The sequence below is a fragment of the Thalassophryne amazonica genome, chromosome 3 (assembly GCF_902500255.1).
Source record: "Thalassophryne amazonica chromosome 3, fThaAma1.1, whole genome shotgun sequence".
NCBI classification, from domain to species: Eukaryota; Metazoa; Chordata; class Actinopteri; order Batrachoidiformes; family Batrachoididae; genus Thalassophryne; species Thalassophryne amazonica.
The window spans coordinates 6,762,861-6,778,817 of record NC_047105.1 but is presented as its reverse complement, the minus strand read 5'-3'; the positions used below and the strand labels follow the sequence as shown (position 1 = coordinate 6,778,817).

Genomic DNA, 15,957 nt, shown 5'->3' with positions numbered 1-15,957 from the left:
CACACAGCCAGGGCAACTAAGGAGGGGCTCCGTAAGAAGCATTTCAAGATCCTGGAGTGGCCTGGCCAGTCTCCAGACCTGAACTCAATAGAAAATCTTTGGAGGGAGCTGAAACTCCAAACCTGAAAGATCTAGAGAAGATCTGTATGGAGGAATGGACCAAAATCCCTGCTGCAGTGTGTGCAAACCTGGTGAAAAACTACAGGAAACATTTGACCTCTGTAATGGCAAACAAATGTTTCTGTACCAAATGTTAAGGTCTGTTTTTCTCGTGGATCAAATATTTATTTCATGCAATAAAATGCAAACAAATTATTTAAAAATCATACAACGTGATTTTGTTTGATTTTCTGTCTCTCACAGTTGAAGTGTACCTACGATAAAAATTACAGACCTCTCCATTCTGACAGTGGGTCAAATATTTATTTTCCTGACCCCAACATAAAGAATTCCCCAGGATATTATTTGGGCAGAATGACCCAGACTGTAAAGCTACATGAACCCGCTCCAGTCTGGGCAGGAGGTTCATCTCGGTCTGTTACACTGGATTTGGTCCTGCTGCAGTTAAATCCACACAGAGCTCAGGTTCATGAAGTTACTGTGTTGTACCAAAAAACATTGTGATCATACGTTGGCCAGAGGTATGAACATGTTCTCCTGAATGATATGTGTTCAGTCTGTGCCCAAAGTGACGGTCGATATCTAATGGACTCCATGCTAATGGTCTGGGGACACCGGGGAGCCCTGAGGCCACCGTGGGGCCCCAAGGCCACCGTGGGGCCCCGGGGCCCCAGGGTGACCGATCAAGACTGATGGAGCGATTAAAGAGCAGCTCCAGTGACGTTCTGATGAACCTTATCAAAATGTGGCCTGTGCACAAGGTTTGTAGCGCAGCAGGAGTGAGACAATTATCTGCTCTGATTAACTCACGGAGTAGAGGGAGGAGAAGCGGGAGGAGGAGCGGGAGGAGTGGGAGGAGGAGCGGGAGGAGGCTGTGGTGTGGAGCAAATTTCTGGATTTGAGGGCAGAGACGTCAGGTTTCTTCTCGAAGCTTCAAGTGAGAGTCACAGACCCGTAGGCAGCGATCTGCACATCCTCGGCTCAGACGGAAGCACGGTGAGTTCAGGGTCCGTCCTGTAGCATTCTACTTGAAAACAAACTAAAGCTAAAAACGATCACTGCACCTTCAAGAAGGGTTTTGTAAAATTTATTAAAATGAAGTCAGTTGTGATGTAAATGTTGCATTCTGATGATTTGAGTTCCACCTTTTAATCCAACGTTGAATCTTTTCTGTTTTTTGTTTTGGTTTTTTGTGTTTGTTTGTTTTACATGACTGTCCCATCACTTTGCATTTGTCCCGTCTCCGTGCGCCCCTCAGGCCTCCGCTCAGCGACATGGCATTTTCAGGGATGTTGAGCATCGAAGATGTCAAGGCTGCGATTGAGGCTTGTCAAGGTGAGTCAGACCACACGCGCTCATTAACACACCAGAAACACAAAAAGCACGCAGGCATTTCCCTGAGGGACTCCAAAACTGGACACGTTACTCCTGCTCGAAGCTGACTGGCTCATTCAGGCGTGCTCAGCCAATCAAGAGCTAACAAGCACCTGAATGAGCCAATCAGTTTTTGGTAGAGCAGGAAGAGGTGCAAAATGTGTGGGTTGGGGAATCAAACCCTCACAGCTGAGAAGCTGAACTTTGGGCTTTCTGTCCTGGTCTTCATTCTGCTTCCACACCAACATCAACCTCCTGACACAGAAACAGGCTTCAGGGCTTCAGCGTCACAGTGACCGACCGGGTTCTGGTGTCTGATGAATCAACTGATCTGTGCTGCCTTCAGGGCTGCCAAAACAAACAAACAAATAAACAAAAAAGAGTTTCATATTCAGTTGCACTGTGAAGACAGAAAAAAAGTAATTATCAGATTCAGTAAAAACACGAAAATTTATTATTTAATCATCTGCAGATCACTGAACTGATCACGATCCTTCAAACCCCATAATCCAGCAGTGGGATTATCACAGCCAGAATATGGTAAAAAATAAATAAATAAATAAATAAATAATCTGTTTTTCTCACTGTGACTCTGATGCTGAGACCAACAATCACATCAGAAAAATTCAATCCATCTTTGACAAAACTGCAGCAAAGGACAGGACAGAGAGACAGGACGGAAACGATGGAAAGGATGGACAGAAGATGGACAGGACAGACAGAGAGGACAGACAGGATGGAGAGGATGCACAGGATGGAGAGGACAAACAGAGGATGGACAGGATGGACAGAGAGGATGACAGAACAGAGAGGACAGACAGGATGGATAAAGAGGACGGACAGGATGGACAGGACAGACAGAGGATGGACAGGACAGACAGAGAGGATGACAGAACAGAGAGGACAGACAGGATGGATAAAGAGGACGGACAGGATGGACAGGACGGACAGAGAGGATGACAGAACAGAGAGGACAGACAGGATGGATAAAGAGGACGGACAGGATGGACAGGACAGACAGAGGATGGACAGGACAGACAGAGGATGGACAGGACAGACAGAGAGGACAACAGAACAGAGAGGACGGACAGGATGGAGAGGATAAACAGAGGATGGACAGGACGGACAGAGAGGATGACAGAACAGAGAGGACAGACAGGATGCATAAAGAGAATGGACAGGACAGACAGAGGATGGACAGGACAGACAGAGAGGACAACAGAACAGAGAGGACGGACAGGATGGAGAGGACAAACAGAGGATGGACAGGACGGACAGAGAGGATGACAGAACAGAGAGGACAGACAGGATGGATAAAGAGGATGGACAAGACGGACAGGACAGACAGAGGATGGACAGGATGGACAGAGAGGACGGAAACGATGGAGAGGATGGACAGGATGGACAGAGAGGACAGACAGGATGGAGAGGACAAACAGAGGATGGACAGGACGGACAGAGACGACGACAGAACAGAGAGGACAGACAGGATGGAAAAAGAGGACGGACAGGACAGACAGAGGATGGACAGGATGGACAGAGAGGATGACAGAACAGAGAGAACAGACAGGATGGATAAAGAGGACGGACAGGACAGACAGGACAGACAGAGGATGGACAGGACGGACAGAGAGGATGACAGAACAGAGACGACGGACAGGATAGAGAGGACAAACAGAGGATGGACAGGATGGACAGAGAGGACAGACAGGATGGAGAGGACGAACAGGATGGAGAAGACAAACAGAGGATGGACAGGATGGACAGAGAGGACAGACAGGATGGAGAGGACAAACAGAAGATGGACAGGACGGAGAGTCAGTAGTTTGTTTTTACTAAATATTGGCAGCACTCACGAGCACATGTGTATGTAGATTTCATGTTGTTTTTCCATTTTGTAAAAATAGTCAAACAAATTAATTTTTTTATGATTTATAAAATAACACTGTATTTTATAGCATAGTATAGTATAGTTTTATAGTAGTATAAATTGAGTTTGTTATTAATAGCAGTAATTACAATACGTATCAAAGCACTAAGCAAAATCAACTTCAAAAAAAAAAAAAAATGCAAAAATCCACAATGAAGTGAAATTAAAGAGCTGATAATGCAGAAAAAAAAGATGCAACTTATAGTCCATATACTCTGTAAAACATTTACATGTTTAATTCACTGCTAAACTTATGCAGCAATACTGTAGATTAACAGTATAAAGATTCAGAGGTGCTGTGAAAAAGCCCATAATGAGTAAAAATATAAAAGAAGCAAAAAAAATAAACACCCTGAGAATGCTCGAGTTAAGGAGCTGAATAGATTCTCTTCCTGTTTGTTGGACGCTTTAGAAAACAGTCCCACATAATGGACTTGATGAGTTTTTAGTTGGCCAGCACTGCGTTCCTTTAGGGCAGAGATGCTGCAGCAGGAGAGGGCTGAAGTCCCACTGCCACAGGGGGTACATGAACGCCGCACGGTCCACAGGAGGCGGCTGGGGGCCTGGGGCCTGGGGCCTGAGGCCGGTAACCACCAGATACCCACAGAAACCGCACTAGTGACCCGCCTGCAGGTCCCAAAGGGAGTCATTATTTATTCCTCATGATTCTGTCTGCCTGACATGATGTCAGAATGTGATGAAAGCGACATGTCAGAGGTTACGTGTTCTTCAAGTCCAAAAAGATTCAGGCTGTGAGTGACGTTTGGCACCAGTTTATCCGACCGCACGTCACCGCTGCCTGAGCACGCGTTCGTTTAGACATTAAAAAAAACACGGCATGCAAACATTGTTATTAGCCAGCAGAGGAGGGCAGAGGTCATGATTTATAAATGGTTTATAAACTATCGCAAACAGTCACAGAGCACTGAAACTGTCAGTGATCCAAACCTGTTTCAAGGATGTGTCCTTTTACATCTTTACCAACAAAAACACTTCCTTTATTTTTTTTATTTTATTTTATTTCATTTATTTATTTATTGAATATTTTTGTTTTAAATAAATTTTTAGTGGGCAGTTCGGTGGCTTAATGGTTAGCACTGTTGCCTCACAGCAAGAAGGTCATGGGTTCAAGTCCCACCTGTGGCCTTTCTGTGTGGAGTTTGCATGTTCTCCCCGTGTTTGCATGGGTTTCCTCAGGGTGCTCCGGTTTCCTCCCACATCCAAAGACATGCAGGCTAGGTCAATTGGAATCTTAAAAAAAATAGTTGTCCGTAGGTGTGTGAGTGGGTGTGAATGTGTTTGTTTGTCTGTTTGTGGCCCTGTGACAGACTGGTGTCCTGTCCTGGGTGAACCCCACCTCGCACTCTGTGACTGCTGGTATAGGCCCCAGCCCCCCACGACCCTTAATTGGACTAAGCAGTTGACAGTGAGTGTGTGTATGAGTGTATGATAAATGTTTTGTGGATTCTTTTAAATATTTTTATGAATTAACAGTCATGAAGTCATGAATTGGGGCAGAGACGTTTGCCAGGACTCACACCTGGTGGGATTTGACACCAGCACCTTTTCTTTATGACATCACACAGCCTGGCTGTCTGCTGGTGGCAGCAGAGGTTCACGAGCCTCAAGTTTACAGCTTTTACGAAACAGCAGCTTCAGTTAACATCGTCATCCTGGACATCTGGATCCAGATGCCCCAAATTTTAATTGTTGATTGTTTGTCACAAGATGTGTGTAGCTGATAGGTTTCATCAGGATCAGTGGATCAGTTTGACAGATGTTCTTTTTTTGTGTGTGTGACTCCACATCTGGATTTCATGAATTCTTCCTGATCAAAGTTTCATCAAACGCGGAAGCAAATGTTAAAAGTAAAATTCAAGCAATCCAATCAAGAGACACGGGTGAAAATTACTGTTTACAAAGTAAGAAAACATAAATTTCTGCTCATTTTGCCATCATTTTACAATTAATCCATAAAAAATCAGGCAGCAGTGTCACTGTGACTGTGAACAAAATACTGTGAGAGTGAGACGAACAGGTTTCAGTTCACAATGATGCTAATAAAACATGAAAATTATTTATCAGTTAAATTTGAGCAACACTATGGATTTGAACAGCTTTTAGTGTTTATATTTTAATATGTGACTTTAAATTCAGACTTGATTTAGATTCATAAATGTGAGGCACTATTTGTCTTCTATAGGTTGTATGTTTTTTTTAAACAAAAAAAATACTAGAAAAAATGCAGCTCTTATCTTTGCTTCTTAGTATAAAAGTGTTTGTGTGGAGATCATAAAGCAGAAATCAAATGCTAAAATGTTATCATTGTTTGTAGATTAGAACTATGCCATTATTAACAAATGAAAATGTGTTCTAAATTATTATTAACATATAAACCTGTATCAAAAAATGATTATTATTACTAGATAAAACCTTGTTTAAAAGTATTGTTAACATATAAACCTGTTTTAAATGATTACTAACAGATGAAAATGTGTTCTAATGTATTATTAACATATAAACCCGTTTTAAATGATTACTAACAGATGAAAATGTGTTCTAATGTATTATTAACATATAAACATGTGGTATAAATGATTATTGACAGATGAAGTCATGTTCTCAATAATTATTAACATAAACCTTTTATAAATGGTTATTAACATATAAACATAAGTTAGAAATTATTCTTAACAAACACCTGTGTTATACATTATTTGTAACATATAAAACTATGTTCTAAATGATTATTAACATACCTGTTAAAATTATTAACAGATAAAACCTGCATTCTAAATTATTCTTAACATATACGCCAAATTATTATTACCATATAAACCTGTGTTATAAATGATTATTACATAAAACCATGCCATAAATGATTATTAACCCTCTCAGGCTCAAATTAATTTTTAGTAACAGGAAAAATCAGATATTTAGCTGTTGCAAATCTGCAGTGCCTGCCTTGAGAGGGTTAACACATAAACCTGTGTTATAAATGATTATTATCAGATAAATACATGTTATCAAATATTATTAATGTATTAAACCATGTCATAAATGATAATTAATATGTAAACCTGTTATAAAGGATTATTAACACATAAACCTGTTAGAAATTATTAATGTATTAAACCATGTCATAAATGATAATTAATATGTAGACCTGTGTTATAAATGATTATTAACACATAAACATGTGTTATAAGTGATTACTGTCAGATAAATTGTGTTCTAAATGATGAAGCATTGCATTTGGTTTGGAGACTTGATGGTGACCCCGTTAGGGTCACACAGATATGTGACGGGGAGCGATAATGGTGCAGGACATGGTGCGCTGCAGGCCCTGTGTCGGTAAATGTCATTGGTTGAAGAATGAGAGTCATCTGAGCGAATGAGTAAATGGGACGTCCGCTCTTCTCTGCCGCTCTCTGCCTTTCTGTCTCTTTGTGTCTCGTAGCTCCAGGGACATTCAACTACAAATCCTTCTTTGAGCAAGTGGGCCTGGCTGGCGTGTCCGTGGCAGAAGGACACAAAGTGTTCACCGTCCTGGACCAGGACAAAAGTGGATACATTGAGATGGAGGAGCTGAAGTAAGGACACAGACGAGAATGCGTATGTGTGTGTGTGTGTGTGTGTGTGTGTGTGTGTGTGTGTGTGTGTGTGCGTGTGCGTGTGCGTGTGCGTGTGCGTGTGCGTGTGCTTGCGTGCGCTGGCACGTGTGTGACCTTTGGCCCTCAGGCACACCTCTTTGTGTGACTGGAACCAGGACGGCCCCTGAAAAGGACCCTTTGTGGGACGTTATAGAACAGGAACAAAATCCTTGATTTCTGCAGGAAACACATAGAAGAGAAGACATCAGAGTGCTCAGGGTTTAAACAAATTCCATCCTGGTTCTGCACCAACATTAAACCGGTTTCAATTAGGTCATTCTTAAAATGTTCAAATTAAATATTCTAACCCAGTTGAGCTGTCTCCAAATTAGATCAGGAGTTCTGTGATTAACGCACACTTTCTATTTTAATTCTAAAATGTTCTTCTAATTTTCCAAGTGCTGATCGGTCTCACACAGTAACTGCGTCTCTTCTGGACCAGGCCCAAAGTTTTCATCTGTTTTTGTCATTTTTGGGTTTGTTTGTTTGTTTGTTTTTCTTAATCAAACTGCTCATCTTACAGTCTGTATGCAAGTCTAATTAAATCCATCCATTCATTTTCTGAACCCGCTTATTCCAGTTAAGTATTACTGGGGGGGGGGGGGGGGGGGGGGGGGGCTATCCCAGCAGCCAAAGTGCGAGAGGCAGAGTTCGCCCTGGAGCCCTGGACAAGATTCCAGTCTATCACAGGGTCACATATTGGCAAACAAACACATTCACAGTTGCAAGCCTCAGCTACAAACAATTTAAAGTTTCCAGTTCACCTCTAACCTGCATCTCTTTGGACAAGGGAGGAAGCCGGAGCACCCGGAGGGAATCCACACAAACACAGGGAGAATCATCATCGACACAATTTTACATCATGTTTTATATTCCCTATTTTACATCATGTTTAACATTCCCTATTTTACAACATGTTTAACATTCCCTATTTTACATCATGTTTAACATTCCCTATTTTACAACATGTTTAACATTCCCTATTTTACATCATGCATATTTCCTATTTAACATAATGTTTTACATTCCCTATTTTACAACATGTTTAACATTCCCTATTTTACCTCATGTTTAACATTCCCTATTTTACAACATGTTTAACATTCCCTATTTTACATCATGCATATTTCCTATTTAACATAATGTTTTACATTCCCTATTTTACCTCATGTTTACATTCCCTATTTTACAACATGTTTAACATTCCCTATTTTACATCATGCATATTTCCTATTTAACATAATGTTTTACATTCCCTATTTTACCTCATGTTTTACATTCCCTATTTTACATCATGTTTAACATTCCCTATTTTACAACATGTTTAACATTCCCTATTTTACATCATGCATATTTCCTATTTAACATAATGTTTTACATTCCCTATTTTACCTCATGTTTTACATTCCCTATTTTACATCATGTTTAACATTCCCTATTTTACAACATGTTTTACATTCCCTATTTTACATCATGCATATTTCCTATTTAACATAATGTTTTACATTCCCTATTTTACCTCATGTTTTACATTCCCTATTTTACATCATGTTTAACATTCCCTATTTTACAACATGTTTAACATTCCCTATTTTACATCATGCATATTTCCTATTTAACATAATGTTTTACATTCCCTATTTTACATCATGTTTAACATTCCCTATTTTACATGTTTTACATTCCCTATTTTACATCATGTTTAACATTCCCTATTTTACAACATGTTTAACATTCCCTATTTTACATCATGTATATTTCCTATTTAACATAATGTTTTACATTCCCTATTTTACCTCATGTTTTACATTCCCTATTTTACATCATGTTTAACATTCCCTATTTTACAACATGTTTAACATTCCCTATTTTACATCATGCATATTTCCTATTTAACATAATGTTTTACATTTCCTATTTTACCTCATGTTTAACATTCCCTATTTTACATGTTTAACATTCCCTATTTTACATCATGCATATTTCCTATTTAACATAATGTTTTACATTCCCTATTTTACCTCATGTTTTACATTCCCTATTTTACATCATGTTTAACATTCCCTATTTTACAACATGTTTAACATTCCCTATTTTACATCATGCATATTTCCTATTTAACATAATGTTTTACATTCCCTATTTTACCTCATGTTTTACATTCCCTATTTTACATCATGTTTAACATTCCCTATTTTACAACATGTTTAACATTCCCTATTTTACATCATGCATATTTCCTATTTAACATAATGTTTTACATTCCCTATTTTACCTCATGTTTTACATTCCCTATTTTACATCATGTTTAACATTCCCTATTTTACAACATGTTTAACATTCCCTATTTTACATCATGCATATTTCCTATTTAACATAATGTTTTACATTCCTTATTTTACCTCATGTTTTACATTCCCTATTTTACATCAAGTTTAACATTCCCTGTTTTACATCATGTTTTACAATCCCAAGTATGTCCTATTTAACAGCATGCTTGCTAAAATTTTGGCAAAAAGTGATGCAAATTATTGGTTGAGATAATATGCTTTTAATAAAGAATAGTTTGCACCATGTGTCATATTTAGTTATCATGTTAGAGGGTCAAATATGTCACATGTCATAGAATCCAATGGACATTGACCTTGTTTGACCTTTACTTTGGATACCAAACATTCAACACAGTCAAAACTAATACATTTATTAATCCTATTAGCTCAATCAATAATCGCATCATTTTTTTTTTCAGCATTGGAGCATCTTTAACTTTTGACCCCTGTACAAACTGAAATTGACCTTTGTCACCATTTTTGCTGTTTTTACTCCGTAACTCCAGAATATTCAGTCATGGATAGTCTAAACTATACCTTTTTGGAATCTTTATGATCAGACAAATAATGTAGTATACTTTTCAAAGTGAGTGGAGCATTTTTAGATTTTGACCCCTGTGTAATTCTTCATTAACCCCTACCTGGCTGCCTATTGAAAATTCAAGTGAATCGTCTGCTTTTCCACAAGAGTGATGTGTAAAGACTACTTGTGTTACATTTGATGCTTGTATCACCAGTTGAAAGATTTTTTTTTTTCTTTTCAGTTTTCTCCTGTGCTGCAGGGAGAACATGCAAACTCCACACAGAAAGGACAGGAAGCGACCCCATGACCTTCTTGCTGTGAGGCATCAGTGCTAACCAAAAACAACCACTACCAAGGATACCACAATAAAGCATAAAACGCATTTCAGTTGTGGCTCTGAAGTAATATTCACGATCACGATTTTAAATAATGTTTATGTTCTTTTTGTGAATATAACCAAAAATGAAATCCAAGTTTATTGTGCCACGTTTCATAAAAACAGTTTGTTGGATTGATATTTTTATGTAATTTTGCTGACAAATCAAAACCCCCTCGTGTCTTAAAAATATAACCTGCCGACCAAAGTTTCACTTCCTCCTAGAATTTCACAATAAAAGAATTGGAAACACAGATTGTTGCCCAGCAGATTTTGTTGAATTATGTGATGTTTAATCCTGTAAATAATGTTTCTACATCAAAAGATTAAATGTGTAAAACAGACTGGAAGCAGTGAATGAAAACTAGTTTTAATTCGAAAATGAAACTCAAATCTGAGGCGTGTGAACACGAGGGAATGTAATGGACACGTCATTTCACCAGTCTGATCATTAATTTAACCTTGCAGTTGTGGTTGTGACGTCAGATATTTCTCCAATTATTCACAATGACAACTGATCATAACTCATGACATTGCTGTGCTTTAAGCCCCACCCATTTTGCTGGAACTGATAGATAAAATTGTTACCAATCTTTAATACGGCTGCTGTTTTACTGTTTAAATATATTCACAATAAAATAAATATGAAGTATGTAACTAAATAATAACAATAATACATCATTTAAATGTATAATTTCATGACCTTTTGGCCCTGAAAGTACAGCCACGCGGTGACGCCGCGGCTGGACCTGCGCGTTTGGTGTCATCAGGATGCATTTCCGTTTTTCTGCGTTAGGCTGATTCTTCAGAGTTTCTGGACGGGAGCTCGGGAGCTGACGGCGGCCGAGACCACGGCTCTGATGGCTGCAGGAGACAAAGACGGCGACGGCAGGATCGGGAGCGACGGTGAGAATGTGCACAAATGTTTCACAAGCACCGGTACCAAGATTTACAAAAGCACGATCTTCAGTTATCTCAGGTCCGCGTTATGAAAGAGTAAAAATATTTTTGAAGGCGCACGCTTTCCTGTAAATATTCTTTAATCCAAAGGTATTTTGTCAAACAACTTTATCGAGTCAGAAAGACTTGTTGGGTGCAAAGTTACAAGTTTAGTCCAAAGTGAAGTTTAGACTCGTGTTGCTGCGTTTTCATCTTTTACAAAAATTTCCCATAATGCCACAGCTTTGACGTGGCCTCAGACAACAGAAGTGCAGAATGCGCGGGTGTGGGTGCTACTGGGTGTGTCATCACCCGATGTGAATCCAAATCCCGATTTATTCTCATCTCTCAAATGTTTTTTATGTCCCTTTATCATACTTTCTGTCACCAATTACGTTAAAGTAATACAAATAATAATTAATGTATCAATATATATTTAATTTATATCATGAAATCAAATCAAATCAAATCAATTTCATTTATATAGCGCCAAATCACAACAAACAGTTGCCCCAAGGCGAAATAAATAGTTAACATAATTTAGTTTTTGAACAATAACAATTACTTTATTTAAGAAATGTAGTCGTGCCGCTCTGTGTGCAGAAGTCTTGTTAGGGAAGGTGTAAAACTTGTGCCACATCCCATTGTGGATCTGTACCGGATCCACCGCGGCGACACCGAACATCAATCAATCAATCAATCAATCAATTTTTTATATAGCGCCAAATCACAACAAACAGTTGCCCCAAGGCGCTTTATATTGTAAGGCAAGGCCATACAATAATTATGTAAAACCCCAACGGTCAAAACGACCCCCTGTGAGCAAGCACTTGGCTACAGTGGGAAGGAAAAACTCCCTTTTAACAGGAAGAAACCTCCAGCAGAACCAGGCTCAGGGAGGGGCAGTCTTCTGCTGGGACTGGTTGGGGCTGAGGGAGAGAACCAGGAAAAAGACATGCTGTGGAGGGGAGCAGAGATCGATCACTAATGATTAAATGCAGAGTGGTGCATACAGAGCAAAAAGAGAAAGAAACAGTGCATCATGGGAACCCCCCAGCAGTCTACGTCTATAGCAGCATAACTAAGGGATGGTTCAGGGTCACCTGATCCAGCCCTAACTATAAGCTTTAGCAAAAAGGAAAGTTTTAAGCCTAATCTTAAAAGTAGAGAGGGTGTCTGTCTCCCTGATCTGAATTGGGAGCTGGTTCCACAGGAGAGGAGCCTGAAAGCTGAAGGCTCTGCCTCCCATTCTACTCTTACAAACCCTAGGAACTACAAGTAAGCCTGCAGTCTGAGAGCGAAGCGCTCTATTGGGGTGATATGGTACTACGAGGTCCCTAAGATAAGATGGGACCTGATTATTCAAAACCTTATAAGTAAGAAGAAGAATTTTAAATTCTATTCTAGAATTAACAGGAAGCCAATGAAGAGAGGCCAATATGGGTGAGATATGCTCTCTCCTTCTAGTCCCCGTCAGTACTCTAGCTGCAGCATTTTGAATTAACTGAAAGCTTTTTAGGGAACTTTTAGGACAACCTGATAATAATGAACATCAGACAGGAGACGCTGAAAGACAAACAACATGCTGTGTGTATAAAACTAGTAAAACTAAAGACATTATTTTGGTGAAAGGTACTCTGTGTCTTTTCTGCAAGATAATCGTTTCTCGGTGAAACCACCCCAACCATGAGGTTTTTTACCTCCTTCACCTTTTGCACATAGTTTTGGTTGTGTGTCTTCAGAAACACGCTTCACGTGTGTCTATTCACGATAACAGAGTGGAAAGACGAGTTTGTGCATAAACGAAAACAAGTAGAACTCTAAAGAACGTTGGACTGGAACTCTATAAAAAGCAGAAAACATCTGAGATCAAGTATTCAGAAACAAAAGATGTCGCAGACCGAACGGTCCCCCCTAAAAATCAGTCCACCCTGCTTTCACTGTGCATGCGTCATTTTGAACCTCAGTAGTTCATCTGAGATGGAGTCTCTTCACCCAAAGCAATCAAATGGATTATTAACCAACAGAAGACAAGATAAAACCACTTAAATCATTCTAAAGTCAGTTTTAAGCAAAAACGAGGCGACACTCTGTGATTAGCTAGCAGGTCGTGTAGCCACGGCGCTCTGATCGCTTCCTCGATCTTTTATGATGAAATAATGCTGAATTTATGTGGAAATGATTATTGTACAAAAGCTTCAGATATCTGTCACTGAGACAGATGATGACTGGAGGCAGTTTGAAGCAGAAACGAGATGATAGATAAGAGATGATAGGCAGGGCGGGCCAATTTTTAGGGTGCTGTCCGGTGGGTGTGCTTAAAGTGGAATCTAACCGTGGGCGCACACTGAAGATGATACTAACGCTGTGTTAAAAACCCAAGCTAATGGAAATGTGAGTACGCGCTCAAATTGGACATTTATTTGATTTATTTCTGAGTTGTGGTTTTCAACAGGTAAATGAATAATAATTACGTTGTGCTCTTAATATAAAACAGAATTTTTACAGACTTAGCTAAGCAAGGAAATGGGACCATGCACATATGCTAAGAGTGAAGAGATGTATTTATTTTTATTGCTGTTAACATTTGCAAAATGAATTAATTTAACCACTCCATAAAAAAGACATTTTCTCTGAAGCAGCTATTCAGTATTGATCAGTATGTATGTTATTTATATTTGTATATTTATATTTGCAAATTGTTTTTCTTTTTAACTTTCACTTTTGATGCTCTGTGTGCTTCTTACCCTGTGTGCTGCTGGAAATTCATAATAAATGGTAAATGGACTGTATTTATATAGCGCTTTTCCATCTACATCAGATGCTCAAAGCGCTTTACAATAATGCCTCACATTCACCCCGTTGTCAGGCTGCTGCCATACAAGGTGCTTACTACACACCAGGAGCAATAGGGGATTAAGGACCTTGCCCAAGGGCTCTTAGTGATTTTCTGGTCAGGCTGGGATTTGAACCAAGGATCCTTTGGTCTCAAGCCCAACGCTTAACCACTGGACCATCACCTCCTTTCGTGTATTTTTGATGCCTCTGGATCAGATGATGCTCCATTAAATTCTACAAACTTCTGTCACTTGCTTCAATATCATTTCTTTTCAGAAAGTAGATGAGTTTTTGCACGTGAAAGGAAATCAGCGGATTATCAGTCAGGTGGTATTGTATTTGTCCCGCCCACTTCCAAACTATCCAGTCGTGTCAGTGCCTTCAGTCTTCAGGATCATGTTGTGATCAGTGTTTCTGTTCTTCTCTCCCCAGAATTCTGTGATCTCCTAAAATAAGGACGAGCGTAGAACTGTGTCCACGACTCTTTTCCTTCTTTGATTTATGGAATTCTTGGAAATTCCAACTTTCCAGATTGTTTGTTGCTAAAACCAGGGCCCGTATTTATCAACTTTTTTAATACACTCGTAAATGTTCCAAATACCAGGTTTAAGATTTGACAAGATCATTCAGAGCCACCAGACTCTTGTCCCTTCTGATTAGTTCCCCAAAGACGTGCTCTGAAAAATTATTCCTGTTGCGTCGATCCAAGTGGACACTTCAGCTGGAATTTTCAGTTTCTACCTCACAGAGGAGCAGGTGTTTGAGCACCGGGTTCCGTCTCTTGTATTCTGTCTCTCGCATTCCTTTTTTAATCCTGACCTCAGATCAGTGTGGAAAACTTTGACTCTCATAATCAGAAGAAACTCTGATTAAGATCAAACTTTCCTGATCTTCACGGTGCAGCTACACCAACAACTTTTTCCAAGATTTCAGAACAGCCCTGAGTGAACAGTTGCCTAAATGAATGAGTTCATCCCTTCCTGTCTGTAAACATGATAATAAAATAATAAATATCATCAATTTATAAGTCAGCAAAATAAAAGGTTGAATCATGAAGACAAACCCATCAAATCAGTTGATAAAGCACAGTTCTTTTGCCTGTGTAATATATCCTGTAGACGGGTCTGCCACCTGCTGGATGGTGTGTGGATGCTGGGCTGATGATGGATTAGGAGCAGGTGTGGTTCTCAGTGAGAGAGACGGAATGCTTCCACTCAGAAATGTACTCATTCAGAGAAATGAAGGGTTATTTTCTGATTGTTTCGCAGCAGGTTTTACAATCTGATACTCAAATAACACAAACACACAACACAGACGAAGGGATTTCATGTGAGTTTAACTGTGAAAGCAAAAGAAAACGAGAGGGAGATGTTGTGACTGTTTGACAGCAGTTGTGTTTCTAAAGCCTGAAATAACACAGTGGAGAATCCACACAACCCAGCAGGAAGGATTCTGTGTGAATGTCCCCGTCTCTCTCAACATGTGTGGTTTTGAAGTTACATGTAGCTTGAAATTAACTTGTCAGTTTATTTCATTTCCAAAATTTATGTCTGTTAGCTAACAAATCCTAGGCCTGGTAACTGGACTCAGGCACTGGTCCAGTTGGCTACCACAATCTAGGTCTGGTAGCTGCCAAAACCTGAGTGTGGTAGCCTCTGAAACCTAGGAATACTATCTATCGAAGCCTTGGTGGGTTCAAACTGTAGGTCTGTTGGCCACCTGACTTAACCCGTGGTAGCCATCAGACTGAGGCGCTGGTCTAGTTGGCTACCACAACCTAGTTCTGATGGTTGCCAAAGCCGAAATCTTTGTATCCATTAAAGTCTAGGCCTCGTGGCCACCAAGGCCACAGCTGCGTGTCATTAAATCCCAGT

The 15,957-nt window shown here is 39.6% G+C and overlaps 1 protein-coding gene across 2 annotated transcripts; it reads left to right on the top strand.

The window, feature by feature from the left end:
* The first annotated feature begins 989 nt into the window (after nt 1-989).
* On the top strand, nt 990-14,546 carry LOC117505773 (parvalbumin beta-like). 2 transcript variants are annotated; one of them, XM_034165318.1, is made up of 5 exons: nt 990-1,111; nt 1,379-1,455; nt 6,885-7,017; nt 11,103-11,212; nt 14,516-14,546. In XM_034165318.1, exons 2-5 carry the CDS (start codon nt 1,395-1,397, stop codon nt 14,536-14,538), a joined length of 327 nt encoding a protein of 108 aa, XP_034021209.1. In that variant the 5' UTR covers nt 990-1,111; nt 1,379-1,394; the 3' UTR covers nt 14,539-14,546. The 2 variants fall into 2 exon arrangements, with proteins under 2 accessions (XP_034021209.1, XP_034021213.1); XM_034165322.1 differs by having other exon boundaries at nt 1,042-1,116.
* Nucleotides 14,547-15,957: the final 1,411 nt, after the last annotated feature.